The sequence below is a fragment of the Limanda limanda genome, chromosome 19, assembly GCF_963576545.1.
Source record: "Limanda limanda chromosome 19, fLimLim1.1, whole genome shotgun sequence".
NCBI lineage: Eukaryota > Metazoa > Chordata > Actinopteri > Pleuronectiformes > Pleuronectidae > Limanda > Limanda limanda.
Window position 1 is genome coordinate 12,433,621 of NC_083654.1, and position 20,705 is coordinate 12,454,325.

General features: G+C 44.0%; 2 protein-coding genes across 2 annotated transcripts; both read left to right on the plus strand.

The window, feature by feature from the left end:
• The first annotated feature begins 1,164 nt into the window (after window positions 1-1,164).
• Window positions 1,165-3,440, plus strand: LOC133026179 (ras-related protein Rab-25-like). The gene is made up of 5 exons (XM_061093043.1): window positions 1,165-1,238; window positions 1,779-1,974; window positions 2,308-2,501; window positions 2,634-2,714; window positions 2,824-3,440. The coding sequence occupies exons 1-5, from the start codon at window positions 1,202-1,204 to the stop codon at window positions 2,946-2,948; spliced, it is 633 nt and encodes a 210-aa protein (XP_060949026.1). The 5' UTR covers window positions 1,165-1,201; the 3' UTR covers window positions 2,949-3,440.
• A 5,847-nt stretch (window positions 3,441-9,287) lies between these two features.
• LOC133026349 (zinc finger protein 385D-like) lies at window positions 9,288-20,549 on the plus strand. Its single transcript, XM_061093238.1, has 9 exons — window positions 9,288-9,349; window positions 10,599-10,687; window positions 11,167-11,169; window positions 15,752-15,859; window positions 16,275-16,443; window positions 17,553-17,804; window positions 17,891-18,072; window positions 19,799-19,900; window positions 20,216-20,549. Exons 1-9 carry the CDS (start codon window positions 9,340-9,342, stop codon window positions 20,456-20,458), a joined length of 1,158 nt encoding a protein of 385 aa, XP_060949221.1. The 5' UTR covers window positions 9,288-9,339; the 3' UTR covers window positions 20,459-20,549.
• The last annotated feature ends 156 nt before the right edge of the window (window positions 20,550-20,705 follow it).

The following is a 20,705-nucleotide window of genomic DNA, read 5'->3' on the forward strand; positions in this document are numbered from 1 at the left end:
TTGTTTTCTTCTGGTGTTTCTATCAAATCCTCAGCTTCTAATTCTGTTACTGTTTGTTTAGATATGGAGATGCTGGAGTTGTAGTAAAGTGTGTTGTTTAAGTAAAGTGTGTGTGTGCGGAGAACAAATTACAATTCTGCAAAGTATGTTTGCCACAGCTTGGAATAGTTATTGAATACACTTTTAAAGATTCCATATGTATTTATCATTTAATAGACAGGAGCCAAAATGTTTGAATATCTTGGATTAAGTCTACAAACTTAATTTGATAGAAATGATAGATTGAGAAATTAATGATAATTTGAACTTTCTTTTTAAGCGACCAGTTCTTTTAATGTAATTCCTCTGGAAATGTACCACCTCTGCACAGCCAGCGAAGTTAAGCCGACTGCCTTTGAATCCTGTTTCCTTCTCTGACTGGAGTTTATCATGTTCTTTTGTTCCATGAAATAAAGCATTCGACTCGTGGATGAAACAAGGCTGCCTTGTGGCTCATATTGTCACAGTATAAATGTCACAAGCAAACCATGACGCAGGATTGTAAGATTTCCGCCATCTACTGTTAAAAACTATAGTATAACAATGTGAGTCCAACTCAAAATATGCTGTGTGTAACTGTTTATCTGTTTAAAATTTAAGAAACCCAAGTACAATCACAGTGAGACTTGTATATTAGCCCATCCCCATTAGACAGGTGTCAAAATGGCGACAAAGAGATCCACCTGTTTGGTCAGGCTTATTGTCACACTAATGAAAAGACTCGCCTTGAAAGCATAGGAGAGGGCGGAGTCTGTACCTGAGAGCTGCTCTACCTGTTCCACCTGCTCCTACCTGCCCCCCCTCCCACCTGCCTGCCCTCCCTGTGGTGTCAGCTGATGAGGGATCGGCAGGCCGGCAGGACTCCAGCCTAACTGCCTGCCCGTCTGCCAGCCCTAAATCAGGAGCTGCTCCCTATCCACACAGAAAGGAGGAAGCGGGTGGATAAAGGCTGTTTGCTTTATTTTTATTTATTTTTTTAACTTTCTTTCAATCCATTTTCACCTTTACTCTCTCTCTCTCCACACCGGAAGGAGAGAAGGAGAAGTTGGGTTGTGTTTTCTGTCAGTTCCTCTTTTTTTTTTTTTTTGTATTCCCTGTTGCTCTTCTCTGGGAGCTGATATTTTACAGAGTGACACCAGATCCTGTCGCCACAGCGTGCAGCATGGGGTCTGATGATTCGTACAACTTTGTCTTTAAAGGTGAGTCATGTTTAGTTAAGCTGTGATTGTGGAGGAAGAGACAACGCAGTGTTTTCTTGTGCGTGTGTTTGTGTTGCTGTAAATCTGTGAAAGCTGTCAGGTGCAGCTCAGGTTGTAGCAGGAACTTCACAGGCAGGAGGGAGGTGAACAAGGAAGTGGACGCTTTATGTCCATTAGAGTGTAAACATCCTGACCTTTGACCTATTGGAGACATAATCTTGCATTTCCTCAAACCTCCCTAACAATGGGAGGTTGTTTTATGCGTGGTTTCTCGGTTTAAATGTGACTTTCATTCCATTCATTCCAGTGAAGTGTCAGCCACCGGGGAGACCTGCCACGTTTATGTGATGTCATAGTGTCTGGTGTGTCTCGTGAGGGTGACAGAAAGTCTACATGTGTCAAATCAGACCAAGCATCTCTGATTCATTACAGAAGCCTGTCGTTTTTTGCCACTGAACCTTTATATTCTTGGACTTAATGTGTCACAAAGGTAGTTCTTACAGATTTAATTATTTTGACCCGGTCTTTGCCTGTTTCCAGTGGTTTTGATAGGGGAGTCTGGTGTGGGAAAAAGCAACATTCTGTCCCGCTTCACCAAAAATGAGTTTAATCACGACAGCCGCACAACCATCGGTGTGGAGTTCAGCACGCGGACAGTTCAGCTGGAGAACTTCTCCATCAAAGCTCAAATCTGGGACACGGCTGGGCTGGAGCGCTACAGGGCCATCACCTCAGCGTATGTACACACAGTCACACCTCTTGCACCCACATCACATATTTTACTACGATAACAACTTCCTTAAAGGTTCCATGTGTCGAATATAGTGACCTCTAGAGGTGAAGTTGAATGTTGCAGTGCTGAAGGACCCGCTCCTGATGTAAAGCTAAAGTATTTAAATATAAAGAGACAATTCTAGGGTAAAGAAAATAACAATGAAATAGATGAAACACACCAGTGAAAACATCCCTAAGATTATTTTATATTCAATTTCTGCCAATAAATCCCTTCCGCTAAAATCTTACACGCTGAACCTTTAAGATCCAAACTTCTCTCATCTGGTGGACGCAGGTATTACAGGGGAGCGGTCGGGGCCCTGTTGGTCTATGACATCACCAAGCACCTGACCTATGAGAGCGCCGAGCGGTGGCTGAAGGAGCTGTTTGACCACGCGGACCCTCACATGGTGGTCATGCTGGTGGGGAACAAGAGAGACCTGGAGACCCTCCGGACCGTGCCCAAAGAGGAGGCCAGGGACTTTGCAGGTAGGTTCCCCGGTGTCGTCATTACCCACAGATTCTTGAAACACATCAACTGACAATGAAAAGTATATTTAGTGTTCAATAGTGTTAAGTTCTCTGCCTGAAAATAGCCACTTTTCATTTCTCCCAATCCAGAGAAGAAAGGTTTAATGTTTATGGAAACATCAGCGTTGGACTCCAGCAACGTCGAGGCTGCTTTCAATGAAGTCCTCTCTGGTAAGGGTTCACTAACTCTTGTCAAAATACACATTCTCTGTTTTCTTGGAATTGCCGTATGACGTGTGTGTGTGTGTGTGTGTCTGTGTGTGTGTGTGTGTCTCTCCAGCGATCCACAGGAAGGTGGCCAGCAGAGAGGTGACCCGCGGCTCCATTAGTGCTGTAACTCTATCCAGCCCCATCGGGTTGACCAGCGAGGCCCAGGACGAGCGCAAAGGCTGCTGCAAGAGCTAACAGACGAGCGGCCCCCATGAAAATAAAGTTTCTGCACAGGCCATGTTGAAACAACCTCACGCTCGAGCACGACATCATTCACACAAATTTTGAAGCGCGAGGTACCTGCTTGAGATAAAACCTCTTTCGCTATAAAAGCTGAACAGTAGATCAATCAAAAGCAAAACATGTTTTACACTATATTTCCTGTGGTGAGCAATTGGTGCTTATACTTTAGATCAATCAGTTTTTTTCCTTTCTCTCATCTTCATAATGTTAAGGAGCAGCTGTGAAGATGTGTTGCTTTTCTACAGGAATGCACTGGGATTCATTTTGAATAAATTATTTATGTCAATCTGTCTGCATGTAATTGATAAACAAAAATGAATGTATTAGAGGCATTACACAGATCATCTAAATGAGGGACTAGAGATGAGGGATGATATTAAAGAAAGAGTCAAAGAGTGTACAGCTGTGGTACTGAGCCTGTGAATTAAAAGAGTTTTATATTGAGCTTTTCTAGTCTTGACTATCACTCATGACAGTTTTGCCATTCTCCCATTCACACACCCAGTGTCACCAGTGTGTCTACGTGCAGCTTTTCTCTGTCACACATCGATTGCACACTGCCGGTTTAGCCGTCAGGAGGAATACGTGGTTCAGTATCTTGCCCAAGGACACTTCGGCACTCAGAATGGGGGGGCCTGGATCGAACCACCAAACTTCTGGCTCCACCTCCTGAGCCACAGCCACAGTTCTTTTTCAATTTGTGGGAAATGAAAACAGAAACAGTTCTGCTGCACAACCATCTTTTGTTTTGTGTTGAGAGATACGGTTCGGCCCCTTAGAATTATTTAAATGAAATGGACTGAAAACAGGAAATTAATTTTTGATCAAATTTCTAAGAAGCCAGGCATGCACCCAGTGAAGGAGCTGCTAGTAGACACTGCTTCGTATTTAAGTGCAAGTTTTAAACCAGAATGATGTTTTCACATTCATTTTCTGAGGGTAGATGAATGTTTCTAAGTGCTCACATTAAATCTGGGTCTTAGGATGTGTTCGTGCATGTGTAGCTCTGTGCAAGATTTAAAGCACAAAAAGTGTATCGTAAAAGTCTGAAGCCTCATTCATTTATAAATTTGCACCTCTCTAGTTTCTGGATTTTGTTTTAAATTAGGGGAAAGATTACATTTTAAGAAAAATTATAAATAGTGTAATTAACTTTCTGAAAAATCACATTAGAAGCAAGTAATCACAAAGAATTTTGAATTTTCTTAATTTCTTTTATCTTTAATTTAAAGGGTCTCAGTAAAAAGTTTTGAAAAATTGCTATAGTATCTCAAGTAGAGGGCGTTGTGTCACCTGTCCACCTGGAGGTGGCGCTGCTGATGTGGAAAGCTGAATATGTGTAGTGCATTTGTTCAAACTTTCATTTCCCTACCACCTCCACTACATCTCATACTACCATCTAATCCCTTATCATTACATTAATGATTGTGGTATTAACCAGCTCCTGTGGTGCTGTCGCCATGGCAGCAACCTCAGATTTCTCTCAACTTCACAAGCTAATCGTGAAGTAGGAAAATTAATTTACACTTTTCCCACAAATAGTAGATTCATTCACAGGTTTTATGTCAGTGCGAGAAGATTTATTTATACGGACTAACAGATGTGCATAAGGAGAAATTAATGTCCTTTGAGTGTGTGTGTGCATGTGTGTGCATGTGTGTGTGGACGTATTTCACTACTGTAGATCACTTTTGTTCTGGTGCAATTACCCAAAAATCTTTTATTAAGTTTCCCTCATTAAAATATGACAGGGAAGGCTCTGCACCAGGCAGTGAATGTTTAATTATTTCCTGTGAATAAGGATATTTTTATGACCCGAGTGAAAGCATCTGGTGTAATAATCCTCACAGACTACACAGGTTGAAAGGATGGACATGAAGTGTGTAAATCTCCATCTGTCCCACAGAGCCTCCAGGTAAGGGTTTGCAAAAAATCCTGAATTAATGATATTACGAGCTCTTTTATTCTGCGTGTCGTAGCGAGAAGCCTGAACAATGAAGCGAGATATCACCAAGCCACACCTGGATCAGTGTGTGTTTCTGGCCTCACCTTAAAGGCAAAGTTCACAGCAGTTGGAAAGAACTGGTATTTTAGCACATACATGTGGTGGCTATTACACACATGCTACTAGACACATGTAGCCAGTAAAAAGTGTGTGTGTCCGAAACCTAGACTCATCCACTGATCACACTAATACTGGTTTTAATGTACTGGACTGGTGTATGTCTTTGGCCTGTTTTGAAAGAGTTCATCTTGAAACGTCAGTAATGGAATTTATTTTGTAGTTTAATTTATTGTGTGTGAGTGAGTAAGAAAAAAGATGTGCCACAACATTAGAAGCAGATTTGATTGTAGTGGCAGATGGATACAAGTTACACTACCTTTGTCTCAGACATGGAGCTGTTAGCTAGTATTCCTCCTCCAGCACTTCACAGTGGGGAATCTTGTTCAGTGAGAATATACAGTTGCTGCATCCCATCTGTCTAGGTTTAATTATAACCTTTGTTCTCAAGACCTTTGTCCTCATGGAGTGTCTCTAAAACCTATACTTATGGCCTGGATGATTCCTTCTGTCTTTATGATTCTCCTCCTCCTCCTCCTTTCTTGATTTCACAGACTTCCTGATTATTTTTTCCTGACGTGCTGTCTGGCTCCTGCTGTTTATCGCAGCTTCCTGTGTTTGTTAGTTTGTGTGTCTCGGTACCGCAAATCCACGTCACCCAAGTGAAGCAGAACATTCAGTTACCTACAAGATCTTAAAATGCAACTCCACTCTGTCTCTTGTCTTGGACTTGGCAATAAAACAATATGAACAATTATCGTAATATAATAATCATCAGTAGCAATATAACAAAAGTCAAATATTGTGCACAGTGAGGAGATATAACATAATTATACAATAATAATTGATCTTCCTCAGATGCAAAATATTTTGCAATATTAAACGTTTGTCATTCTCTGCTCATGAAGAAGAATTTAAAACCTCAACCTTCACTCGGAAGCAAAAATCTGTGATCATTTATTGTGATAATTATCAATGTCAGTAGATATGCACAGTTGATATTATTTTTGGTCGTAACACCCAACCCTTTTCTTTCCCGTCAACACACCCTCTTCATGAAGCTTAATGAACAAAGAAAGATTTCCCAACCTATTAAGATCACGTAATCCTTCCATTTAAATCTGGGACAAGAGATTATTGAAGTGGGACAGATTATGTACTGATCTGAGGGTTGGGTCTCCTGATGGCTCACCTGGCTGAGCGGATGTACCGGCTCCTGCAGCGGCTGCAGATTCAGTTCGGTCCCGGCTCTGTCTTCACCCTCTCTCTCTCTTTCTCCTACTTTCACACCTAAATCCAGTCCTATCAATTAGGTGATATTTTTCAGACTCACTGAACCTCTGGTGGTCAGACCAGCACTGGCCACTGCTTTCAGTCTGAGTGTGTGTGTGTGTGTGAAGTCAATTTGCCAAATGAAGTCCACCGACATGACTATGGTGCCACATGGGGACGTTTGCCAGCATCTCTTCACACAAACTCTAAACCAAAATGCCGGAGTGTGTGTGTGTGTGACGGTCTACATTCCTCCGTCACCCTTCATCTGTCGGCACATGTCAGCCGCGAAACACAAATTTGGAGATTTCCACATCGGCTGACATCATCGCATAAATAGAATCAAAGTCAAATTCCCACCGATTACCATGGTGATGTTGTTATGGCGACCATTCAAAGGAAGAGGTGATCCGATGGGGTGGCTGTGTGCTCAGACTCTCTATATTAACCAAAATGCGGAACTGAAAACCTGCTGAGATGTGGATTATTGCCTGGTTAAGAAGTGTGTTTATCAACCTATTATGGGATTAAAAAGTGCTTGAAACTTCCCATACCTGTGTCTTTATGCATTTTTCTGCCCTCTCGTAATTAACACCATCACATAATTTGGGTAATTAACTCCTTTAAAAGGCCTTCATTTCTTAATGGAGCCTGTTGTGAGGTGACGTCTGTAGTCAAGGCTCCAGCTGGGGTCACACAAGATTCCATGAAATTGAAACAGGTTGCCAGCGACAAACACAGCCGAGGGCCTTTGCTGCCCGTCCACTTAACATAATATTACACACTTTGGTTGCCATGACAGCCAGTGTTTGTCCACGGGTGTGTGATGCCAAACGGCTGCAGGTGTAAAGCGATGCAACGACCTATGTAACTCGAGTGCGGCTCCGAGCTGAAACCTGAGAGCAGGAACGGTGTGAAACGGGCTCATCATTATCTCCGGCTTGACAAGGGCGATTTCTGCTGAGTTGACATTTGTGCTTAAGCGACGACATCTGGAGAGCAGGAGGTGGATCATGTTGAAGACTCTTCCACTCATTCAAGCTCAATAAAGCAAATTACCCGGAGTAATGTGCTCATACTTGTCCGTAACCTGGTTTCATGTTGCTGCCCCGACCGCAAATCCTGTGACCTCCTTTGACAGCTTCACACCAGCACTGCAGTGGGGATTTCCATCCTTGGCACGACTCTCTCACTTGAGGAAAGAAGACATCTGGCTAAAACTTAGAATCCCCGAACTCTCAACTGTGTGTCACTCCGAGAGGAACTTTTCAGCTGAGATGGGAAAAAAGGCAAATAATACCACCCGGCTCTGAAAAGTGCTCTGCTCTTTCTCAGAGGAACGCCAAACGTCTGGCAGGACCGTAAATGACAAAAGGGCCGATAAATGGAGTTTATGAGTGGATATTTCCATGTCTGTGCTTTTCTCCTCCTCGGCTTTTGTTCCATGGAGTGTCTCTCTCTCTCTCTCTCTCTCTCTGTGTGTGTGTGTGAGCATGGAAGTACGGTCCAGATAGGGTGGCTCGGCCAGGAGACGTACCTTGAGCGTGTCGTACATAGGTTTGCGCTTCACAAACTATTTTGTTCCACCGAATCATTTCCCTGATTGACCCTGAGTGGAGCCTATCCACGAGCCAGGCTTTGTATCAGTTCATTTCACTTCTTGTTGCGTGACTCCTTGTAGTGAGGCCCTATGTGCCGCTTGCTAATCAGAAATATGAATTCTGAATTCATCATGGGCATCACTAATGAACAGGCTTGTTTGTTCAAATGCAGGAGCACACACACACACACACACACACTAACACACAGGCAGTGTGTCTGCCCGTTTTTTTGTGTTCAACCGTCTTCCTGAGCTTAGTCTCCTTGGAGTTTTGTACTGTGGGAAAACACATGTTGTTGTCCACTTTCCTGACATAAAGGGGGTGGTGGGGGGGGGGTAGCTCGGGCGTGAGGACAAGAAAGTTAAAGCAAGGTCACTCTGCCAAGAAATACAGTACACCAACTCTCAGAGGATGTGTGTGTGTGTGTGTGTGTGTGTGTGTGTGTGTGTGTGTGTGTGTGTGTGTGTGTGTGTGTGTGTGTGTGTGTGTGTGTGTGTGTGTGTGTGTGTGTGTGTGTGTGTGTGTGTCTATGTGTGCAAGACAGATCTGAACCATAGACTGTATATATAAAGATCTGAACATATGTTTGAGTCTCAGTGAGCGAATGCATGTGCACAACCCTGCATAGAAGCATGCATATGGAACCTGCATGTGTGCCTGCATGCAGTCTCTGAGGTTTCCAGCTGGACTGTGTGTGCAGGCTGTCCTGTGTCATGTCCTCACTGCCCAGTGAAAGCCTCGGGATGCATCTAAAAATACGGTGGGCCCCGAGAGGAAAATAACTGAGGACGGAAACCCTTTCCAGAGGCGAATAGTAGGAACACAGAGCTCCCTCGAAAGAAAAGAAGAAAAAAAAAGAGACAGCAAAGCCTGAAGACATGAAGAAATCCCCCCCTGTGACAAGCAGAGGAAGGATTTCCCCTCAACCCCTCCACAGGTGCAGGATTAGTTATTTTCAATAAAAATGAGATACCCCTGGTTTCTGTTTTGTGTTGTTTCATATGTATTGAGTTACACGATGCTCACATGTGTATGAAACCTGAAAGTGGTTTCTTAGTTTCAGTGTTTGTGATGGCACCGGGGGTTGCACTCATCCAGGGCGGCTGCTGCACACACACTCATTAAGTTAATTTCCTTCTATTTTTGCTGAATTAAAAACAGATTTCTGGGAGATGTGCGATGCAGGGGCAGACTGGTGCACGAGTCGTGAAGAGAGGAGGAGGAGGAGGAGGAGGAGGAGGAAGAGGAGGAGGAGGAGGAGTGGATCCAGATGGGAAGGAGCAGCACCGGCGCTGCAGGAGGGGAGAGACGGAGTGTGGAGGAGAAGACGCGCAGCCTCATCTCCGCCTGGAACATGACACACACTTTTATCAAACACTGAACGAGCGGATAACACCTCGGTGGCGACATGTTTTTCGGTATGTAAGCGATGCATTGTGGCTTTGATCTTAACAGGAGTGTGTGCGTGCGTGCGCGTGTGTGTGTGAGTGCGTGTGTGTGTGTTTTACGCAGTCACTTGTTGCTATGTTGAAACCGATGCCAGCTTTGTTAAGTCAGTCACCTGCACAGTGGAACAGACAGAGACAGTGATTGGCCGGTTTATTTATTTGCTGCAGCTCTTAGGATATAAGAATAAATCAAAATGATTGTCAACATGTTTGTTTTAATGAGAAACAACTGGGTGAACTATTTAATAACGATGATAGAGAATATAACAGAAGAAAGAGTCACTAAGCAAAGTGGAAGAGATAACCTATATTTTATTATAAATGATAATGTGATAATTTTTTGATGATTATGATTTAAGTTAATGTGACAAATCACAGTTGTATTATTCTTTTTAAAATGTATCAGCTATTGTTTTATTTAAGGTCTACATTCTTGCATATGCAGGAAACACAGCACAACACACACACACGCACACACACACATACACACAAACACACACACACACACACAAACACACACAAACACATGCACACAGCTCGTTAAAGGTAATGAGACAGTGTCAAAGCGGATGGGTGTGTTGCTGTGATGCTGATTACACATGTGAGCTGGACCTGGATCAAAAGCTGCAGAGAAACATGCAAACTAGACATAAAGCTTCAGTAACAACCAGCACTCAACAAACAAGACACTTATCACACAGCACTTTCACTTTAATGACCTCGTTCCATCAGCTGCATGTTTGGGTGAAGGTTTGAATTGAAACTGTGTGTCAATGAGTATTAACATGTTCTGTGTGTGTGTGTGAGTTTAATTTGGAAATAATAAGTGAGTTTTGTATACCAGGGAATTGAATGTGTATGTGTCGTAGGGTATTTTTTAAGCAAAAGTTGCAAAACATGTAATGGTAAAATTGAACATTTTTTGATTTTTGATATTTTTTAAATATACAGAATGTCTTTGGGTCATATTCAGTTTATTAATTCATATTATGCACTATTTTTTACTTTTAATGGATAAAAGGATGAATCGACCCTGAAAATAGTAATTGGTGCAGCACTAATGAGTTGGGCTTTTAGTCATTTTAGAATTTAGTAGAATGAATACATTTCTCTACTAGTTAGCTGTACTACACGTGTTCTGAAGAATGACCTCATCCCTCCTGAGATAATTCTCCATGTGTCTTTTTGTCTGTCTCCTCCCTGCTGGGCTGTCTCTCAGGTAATGTGTGTCACCGTCCCATGCTGTGCAGGACCCAGCCCGACCCAAAGCCCCTCCTCCCCTTCCACCTGCTGCCTGGATTCCTTGACGTGAGTACTGTCAGTCACTCTGGTTGTCATGGCAACCGCAATCTCAGCCCAAAACCCCCAAAACCAAATTTTGCTCGGGAACGACTCTGCCTTTTTTAAACACAGATGTATGAGCTCACTGCCTACGTCTTTCCAAATATACCACCACTGAGGCAGAGAGCTGTGACATTTCCTCACATCCTGGGGGGTGGATCTGATTCCTTGGTATTCCTCACACAGAGCTTTTCATAGAGCTGTCTGCCGCTGTGTTTGTGAGGGGTGAAGGTGGAGAGAGCCAGAGCCAGAGCCCGAGCCGGCCTGGTGCAAGCCCTGAGGAGAGCTGACGTGTCAGGAGAGGCTGAGGGCTGACGTCTGGTTCACAGAGGAGTCGTGCTTTTTGTCTTAATGTATTGCTCTTGTGATCAAATGTGAATGACATAAATCTATGGAGTGTATGTCATGTAGCTACAGTGAGATGCACTCGCCAGCATCACTGGGAGCAAGTCTCCTACACACTGTGTGTACTTGTTTTGAGCTCACACAGCCAAGAAAACATGATGCGTTTGTTTGCCGCTGACATGAAGAGGCTGAAAACCACTTGAAGACACTGAAGACAATTTTCTTTTATCTTCCTCCCTTTACTTTGCTTTTGAGTCGCCCCTAATCTCTGATGTGCTCTTAGAGGAGATACACAGAGACAAATTGAGGGTTTGAAGGAGGGAGAGTGTGTGTACATATTGACCGTGTTGTTGGTCTAAAAAGTAGTTTTGCGTAGGACTGTGTTCATATTTCCTCTTTCTTTTTGTCAAACCCGAGGAGACATCAGACATCGGTCAGCGTCCTCCCCACCTTCTCCACTTCTGCCCTCTCTCTCTCTCTCTCTCTCTCTCTCTCTCTCTCTCTCTCTCTCTCTCTCTCTCTGTCTCTGTCTCTGTCTCTCTCTCTCTCTCTCTCTCTCTCTCTCTCTCTCTCTCTCTCTCTCTCTCTCTCTCTCTCTCTCTCTCTCTCATTTAGTTCCTGGCCCTCCGCTCTGCCTGACACCACAAATAGACAATAACAATAAAAAAAACAATAACAAACTTTCACTTTTCTCTTCCTCTCCTGGTGGATGCAATTCACACTCCAGTCAGAGAAGCTGCCTCACTTTTAACTTAGCACAGAGTGTTGTTCTCACATCACACTGTTGAGTCACATCCCCTCTCACCTATTTATAACTACTACCAAGGACGTGTCGCTGTGGCCCCTCGCTCCTCCAACTGGATTGTTGGACCAGAGGGAAAAAAATGTCCTCCTCTGCGTTTGTTTGATTTCATTTGCAGTATTTTGACATTTTCCGCATCATTTTACCTTTATTCTCGAAATGCCAAATGAAAGTAGAATCATCAAACTAACCAGAGTCTAGATGCATTTTATATGAGGACAACTGGTCAACATTTGAAAAAATTCCCTAAAGGCAGACCTGTTGTCGTGTCGCAGAGGCCAAGACACATGATGTGTGAGGCCACTTTGACCTTGACCTTTGACCCCACAAATCTAATCTGTTAACCCATGTGTCAGTGGAATTCAAATTCTCTCGAGGCATACTTAAGATAACATATGGTGACACTGACCTTGACCTTTGACATTTGAAGACCAAAATTCGAATCAGGTCATTTTTGAGTTCAGCTGAACAAATTTGACCGAATTTGACGAAAGTCCTTCGAGGCATTCTTGAGACATCATGTTCACAAGAATGTGACGAATGGACAGACAAGCAGACAACATGTTGTCCCAGGGCAGTGGCTGTCACCTGCACAGAAGCATAACATGTGTGTGTGTGTGTGTGTGTGTGTGTGTGTATATGTAAGCCTGAATCCTCCTGTAAATGCAGATGCACTGTTGGCCTCTTTGCAGCGCTGCAAAATAGGTTGTTTGGTGCCCACATGTGGGTTGCCATAGTAACAGCGTTGTGTGCATGTCTGTGGATGTTTGCGCTTTTAGTTTCACAGTGCCTGCGTGCGTGTGTGTGTTTTTCTAATCCTGAACATGGAAACATAAAATGTGTCTGTTTCAAGGCTAATACAAATTTAAATGACAACGAACCAAAAGCAGCAGCTCATTCATCATAACCGACCCATTTGTAGAGGCTTGTCGTCATCCAGTCACGCGTAACTGTTGTGCTGGTACATAGTGTAAATCCAGGAACATTCATCTTTATTATGGTTGGAGCTCTTGACTGTGCTCCAGGAAAAAGTCTGTTTTACTTTGCTCTGCCATATGTTTCAGTCAAACCTTCTGCACGGAGCAGAGTGTCTGACAGGCCATCGCCGCTACGTGTGAGGAGGTTTGTAGAGGGAACAAGCCCATTGTAAAGGCCACGCCTTCATTTACATTATCATACACACACACTCAATCCACTGCTTTCTAATGACTCCACGCCGGCAATAACCCGTGGCTGGAGCCTTTATGTTTTCACGTTGTCCTTCTATCTGATTATTGTGAACATGATATCTCAAGAACGCCTTCAGAGAAGTTTTTCAAATTTGGTACACATGTTCAGTTGGACTCAATAATGAGCTGATTAGAAATTAGAAGTCAATAGTCAGAGGAAAATGTCACTGTGACCTCACAAACCCCTTTGTTTGCCTCATCAACGCTTTATCTTAAGAACGTCATGTGTCCCCCCCCCGACAATCTAGGCATATAGCAGCATAACTAACTTCATCAAAATGGATGGTTTTAAGCCAACTCTTAAACGTAGAGAGGGCGTCTGCCTCCTGAACTCTAACTGGGAGATGATTCCACAGGAAAGTAGCTTGATAGCTTTAATGTGACAATAAGCAGAAAGCACATCCATAGAGGTGGGTTTGTTTCTACAGGTGTTATGTCTGGAGAGGAAAGACAGAATGGCCTGTGTAAAAAAAGAAACAGAGCCAAAATGACTTTGCCACAGGTGCTGCTCCATCCCAGAGTGTGGAGTGGGAGTGGGGGGTAGGAGGGTGAGTCTACAGGGAGGCAGGGGGATGACTTTGATCACACGGAGACGGAGGGAGCGGCAGAGGGTTTAGAGGGCAGCAGATGGAGAGTTTGAAGTCAGGAATGTGCGATGGAAGGTCAGATGGTGATTCAGGAGCCTCGGGATGTTGAGGGAGGAAGGGACTGAGACAAGAGGCTTTTACTCAAAATGCTCAAGCTCATTCGGCGAGATCTAAAACTACGCTCACAATATCATAATTGTGTCTAATAAACGTTTCACTGTAGATTCACACGTCGGGGTTGTTACAAATGTTATTTTATGATTTATTTTCATTATTTCATCATTTGTATTCTACACGTTTCACTCGAAACTTGTTTTTTGTCACATTTGTTTGTTATATACACAAATAGCTGCCAGGAAGCAGACGGAGATAAGAGACCAGTGACTGCTGAGAATCCTTCCAGAGCAGCTGGAGTGATGATCAGAGAAAATGAGCAAGCACACACACACAATAACACACACACACACACACACACACACACACACACACACACACACACACACACACACACACACACACACACACACACACACACACACACAAACACACACACACACACACACAAACACACACACACACACACACACACACACACACACACACACATACACACAGACACACACACAGAGGAAGAGCAAGAGGGATGTTTTACTTTTAAAAGCAAAAGAATTTATCTTCAGCTCTACAGAAACAAGCAGTTGACCCATAACAACACAGATATTTACAGATGTTCCTCTCTAGCTGTAGCTACTTATATATATATATCCTTACGTCCTGTCACGGGTCTTAAAGAAACCTACTCTGCAGTTGAAAGATCTGTAATTTAATCAAAACACACCACAACACAACACTGCATGGTAATGGTAACTGATCACATCTTGCAGGGAGTGTTTTCAGACCCCACCTAAAACTGTTTGACGGTTAAGACCCTCTGCAGGGCTGGTTTCGTGGAGTCTTCCTGGAACAGGGCCGGGTGTGTAAACACTCCCCCCACCCCCTGCAGACTTTAAAGATGGCTGTTAAAAGTTAGTGATTCGTCCACTATGGAGAGCAGAGGATGTGGTCAAGTTTGCTTCACTGTGGTCTGACTGGATTCCAATCCTAATGTATTTTAAATGCAGAAACGCAGATCAGGACAGTTTAAGACATTTTCAAATAACATATGTGACATCATCTACTTCTCTGCTGTCCATGGAAATCTGTATTATGCTAGTTAACACGTTGATTTTGGTTTTGGAGCATCAGGCTACTCAAAGCTTGGACTACAACAAAGTGGTTCTGACCAAGGGAGTGTTATTTTGTACCTTTTATGGGGTTTTCTGCTGCTTTTGAGTGTTGCAACATTATACGCAAAGACAATTGGCCGGGAATCCGCGCTGAGAGGGGGGCCTCATGAACGGCTGATTAGATTAGTCCACAGCATTGACAATGTTTTGACAACCCCCTTAAATTGTATGATCAGATATTTACAGAAGACTGCTATGACACCATAGTTGGAAACACCCTAATGAGGTCCCATGCCACTAACTCTCAGGTTCATCATTTTAGAGGGTTGGTTGAAGACTAGAGCATCTTAATGTGTGTGTATGATGCACCTGGAATGGTGGAGGGGGAAGTTGCACTTAAATGTCATTACTTTACTTTTATTTATGCATATGCACAGTAAGCAATTTGTTTATAATTTATATTCTAAAATAATTGTTTGAAGATTAGAATTATGCAGTTTTGGGGATTTGGTCGGTTTGGTTTGATCTAGGGCCCCCAGGTCCATTTTGCCTGGGGCCCCCACACTGAAGCATTCCTTATTAAATGTTAAAATGTTGCTGTGTGTCTGTGCACATGTGTAAACATGTATCGCACCAGCTGTGTGTTTGTTGTTGGGTTCATGTCTGACTGGCTGCCAGAACAACTACTCCCTCATTCCGCTGAGAAATGTTGCGGTGCTCCTCTGAACACATTGTTTGCAAACAGTTTGTCATTTAAAACGTTGGTGATCACTTTCACTGCTCATTGTTGTCTTTCACAATCCTGATCCAGTCTGTGACGTCCCCCTTCTCCTTCGCTGCAGATGGATCACGTCCATAAAGCTCTGATGGGCCCCGGCTTCGGGCTCAGCTCACACCTGAAGAGGAAGACCAGCTCCTGTGGAGTCTGTCGCCTGAAGTTCAACTCTGAGGTGGGCGGTGTCGTGCACTAAAGAAACACGTCGAATTGTTTTTCTGTCGGTGTTAATCACATTTCTCACACACACCCTTTTTGCATGACAGCTGAGGAGGCCTGTCCTGTCATGCTGGTTCTGAGGTTTTAGAGCTGCTTGGTTTATTCACTCACTGGGTGAAATGTTCACACCTCTAATATTTGACCTTTGCATAGTGTTATTTTTTCGATTGTGTGAAATGCAAAACGATTCATAATTTATTTTAAACAAGAAAGTCTTGGCAGCATCCCCTGCACTTTCATCAGGAACATTATAAACTTTTATTTACTTGTTGCTCTGTGTAAGTTTGTGCATTAAAAACATCAAGTTTACATAAGTAAATAATTGTGTGTTTGCAGTTAGTTCATTCCCTTTTGCTTGCTGTTGCGCACAGGTGCAGGCGTCTTCCCATTACAGCGGCACCAAACACGCGAAAAGGCTGAAAGCTCTTGACGCCCCAGATTTAAAGATCAGGACCTCTGAACCAGTCGCCAAGGAAACCACATCGCAAATCCTCCCCTCGCCCTGCTTGCAGCCCTCCAGCTCTGACACGACACCAGGAGGTTTGTGTCTCTGCAGACACACACACACACACACACACACACACACACACACACACACACACACACACACACACACACACACACACACACACACTGCATGAGTGTGTTTGTATGCAGACGTTGAATATATGACAACGATAGATATTTGAATGCACAGCTCAGATCATCTTTTCCCACTCCTGACTTTTAACTCTTTGATGTGATAGCCCCCCCGCTGCTTCGGGTTTCACAGTGAGGAGATTAAAGGATGAGCGTAATCCTCTGCTCCTTCTTCATATTTACATTTACCCTCCTCATTCAGTAGCCTCCTGTGATCAAAAACACACTGCAAATGCTTTGAATGCATGATCTGTGGGAAGCTGTGCAGTGTGTGTGTGTGTGTGTGTGTGTGTGTGTCTGGAAATATGTCAGCATAAATGTGAAAGAGCCAGCAAGATTTTGTATAAATGCTTCTTTTGCATATGTGTGGGTGTTAAGGAATGGAAATAATACATTTGACTGCAAGCTCAAGAGCGGAAAAAAACAAAGATAGGAAGAATTGCTTGTGACACCGCTGATATGAGAGTTTGTTTGTTTGAGGGAAAGAACGAGGGATCATTTTCAGTTGGGAGTTAGTTTAGGGCAAGTGGAGGAGACGGCAGGGGAGGCCTCTGAGGGTTCCTTCAGCAAACAGCCTGCTCGGCCTCTCAGAGTGATGAATCAATGGTAACACACAGACACTTACTCAGCCAGGCCGAGCTAATCATTGTTATTAGCAAAGCCTGAATCCTTAAATCAGCACAGGCTCCTCCAGGGAACCGCTTAGAAAATAGATAATAGAGCCAAAGCATTTCTACACAAAAGAGTGCGTTTGATTGCTGGAAGACAGATCCTACGGGAAATCATTGATTATCAGTGTGATTAGAAGAGTTGATAGAGCTTCTAATCACTTGTAGCCCGGTGATTTTTTATCTCTGTCCCTGAGGAAGTCTTGAAAGTGGAGCTTGTGTAAGCTGCAAGAATTCAGAAATTCCGGGGAAATACAAACTTTAAATACAAAAATACTAGCTCCCACTACGTCTCCCTGGCTCTTTCTGTTTGCTTCTCAAACTTCTCAATGTACCCTTCAGAACCTCCAGCCCCGAACCCGGCTTCCGAGGCTGTGCCAACGAGCAGCGGCTCCCCCGAAACTGTGAAGCCTCCGTCTGAATCCTCGCTGTCACCAAGCCCGAGGACAACAGAGAAGGAGGTGCAGGGAGTTGGGGATGCGGAGGTCGCCCCAGAGGAGGAGACGGAAGAAGAGAAAGCCATTCGTCTCCTCTACTGCTCCCTCTGCAAGGTGGCTGTCAACTCCGCCTCGCAGCTGCAGGCCCACAACTGCGGTGAGAAGCTCATTGCAGTTGTCAGGTTTACCTTGCACGCACTGGGTTTGATCCTGATGCCGAAGCAAACTTTGTATCTCCCGCAGGCACGAAGCACAAGACCATGCTCGAGGCTCGAAGTGGCTATGGAGCCATCAAGTCCTTTCCCAGGACGGGGGTGAAAGCCAAGTGGGCTCCGCCGCCGGAGTCGTCGACCGGACTCCAGAACAAAACTTTCCACTGTGAGATCTGCGGTGTGCATGTCAACTCCGAGACTCAGCTCAAACAGGTTCATTGATGAAAATGCCAAGTGAAAAAACGAAGCTTAGGTCGGTTACTTGTCACAGGGATTCACACAGAGATGAATGTTTCTCACTGTAGTTGTAGAATACGACAATACTAAGTTAAGATTGTGATTCTGTCTGTGGAAGGAATGCCCAAATGTCAGACGCACTTTTGAGATAATTCAGCATGGGAACAGATGTGAATATGCCTGATTTTAACAGTTGCTCTTAAGAAAGTTTTGTACTTTTGTAGACTTGCACACAATGTTACTTATTCATAAGAAAAGATGGTCTGTTGATGTTTGGTACAAACCTAAGTTACACGCTGTAAGTTTGGAGCCTTATGTGAACATTCCTCTGTGTGCTCAGATCCACTCTCCTATATTTACCATTAGCTATAAAAACAGGCAGGTTTAATATCCCCCCTCAGCCTGAAAGCCTTCGTTATTTAATTTAGCTGTGATTGAAGACCGTCTGTTTTATGATTTCTATGCCCATTATGGAATGATGTACGGGCTACACGTTTGAGTAAATGTCTTTAATCTTGCTTGTCTTGTGTTTATGAAAACGTATTTGATGCAGATTGTGTTCGTAGAGCTTGAGACAGATAACATTCTTCTTTTTCTAGTTACGTTCTCGTCTGATCTTTTTTTCCTCCTATTCTCTGTGCATAATCATTGACTGTATATAAAGATGGATGACATGACTGCTCCACAAAAGTGGAAACAAATCATCTAGATTGTTCCTTAGTGGCTGGCTGCAATATGCCAATCCTGCCTTCTCCACGTTAGCAGATGGGACATGGACAAGATAAAATAAGGCAATAGTGGATGTCAATTATTTTTTTTAAGTCATGATTCTTAGCTCGTGGCTGTCTCACGTTTGATCCATCGATATCGGGGATCTAGCCTCCAATCGTTGCTGGTCAAACTCTGGTTCCAAATTATGTCAAAACCAAGAGACGACAGCATCCGTATTTGGAATGTTTTCATTTTTGTACAATGGGACACGATTAACTCATTAACTTTAGTCATTGGCTGATCACTGGGCAGGTGACACAAGAAACTGGCCCATCACACTCACTGGTTGGTGCCTCTTGTAAGTGAAGCTATGAAAAGGTTAACTGTCACACTGAATAACCATTCACAGAGTCTAGACAGTCAAATGCATAAGCAGATCCACCAGCAGGACCATGCATATTTATTCCAAATCACAGTGTGAACATCTCACACCTGTCACGCTGCCCCCCGAAAAGTGAAACCCACAGATTCCTCATCATAGAGCGCAAAGATACTCAGCTTAGTCTGAATGTGACGATAGCATTAGCATCTGTTGGCGATATGAATGCAAAGTGTTGGTCCTCATATCTGACTGTTTAAACGTTATCTTTGGCCAGGTGCTCATGAATATTTAGCCGTTCACCGCTCATTGTGTGCCGCGCTGGCTGAAGCCATCTGCTTGTGCTCGTCAAATATCCGAACCCAACTCCCATGAATATTTTCAACCTCAAAGTCAGCGCCAACAAATTATCCCCATTCTGCCTGAATCGTCTATATAGGAACTTTGATTAGGCTTCCCTTAATTTTCCTCTTCGCTGATTATTCAAATTTCTAAACAAAAGTGACCTCCGCTTATTTTCCTCCGTTGCTCCGTTTCCGAGCTGCTGCCTGCATCCCTGGGTTTATTTATTGCAGCGTTTTCTCTGACTCTGCGTCTCCCCCCCCTCTCCAGCACATCAGCAGCAGGAGACACAAGGATCGAGCTGCAGGTAAACCGGCCAAGCCCAAGTTCAGCCCTTACACTCCTGCCCAGCGACACCAGAGTTTCCAGGCGGTGAGTCCGCTGCTGTTGCTCGGTTTATTTTCCCTCATCAGTGTTTGTGTACAAGAGCTGATTCTCCAGAGCCTTTTCCAGGAAGCTCAACTCCCTACTGCCAATGTCAGAGATGTGATAGGAGTTGAAGACTCTCCCGTCTGAAATGTTTGACTTCAGCGTTAGAAAAACTCAGATTAAGATGTTTATAAGTGGGACATTTTGTACTCTATTTGTGAAGTAGCTGCTGAGACTTTATCTTCTTGTCCCTCTCTGGTTTCCTACTGTTCACTTTCAAATTCTCGATTGGAGCTTAATTGTCCATTTCCGCCTCAGATTCGACTGGCTCTACAGAAGAAACAAGACCTGACCAAACCTCTGGCCTCGACTCTTCTACAGCATCAACTCTCTGTCGCTACCGCAGCTGCCATGGCAACACTGGCCTCCTTCCCCCTCCGGCCCGCCTCAAACTCCAGCCCCGCCTTGTTTCAGAGTCAGCCTCTCTCCCAGGCTCTTCTGCATCCGGCCCCTGGACCCATCTGTTCAACACACACATCGGTGCTGTTTTCCCCTTACTGAACCTGTGCACGTCTCAATCATCTCTGAACTACAGGTTAAGGAAGAGCTGACACACAGATGGGATGGACCAGGGAGATACGGATGGGATGGACCAGGGGGATACGGATGGGATGGACCAGGGGGATACGGATGGGATGGACCAGGGGGATACGGATGGGATGGACCAGGGTGATACGAATGGGATGGACCAGGGAGATACGGATGGGATGGACCAGGGGGATACGGATGGGATGGACCAGGGGGATAC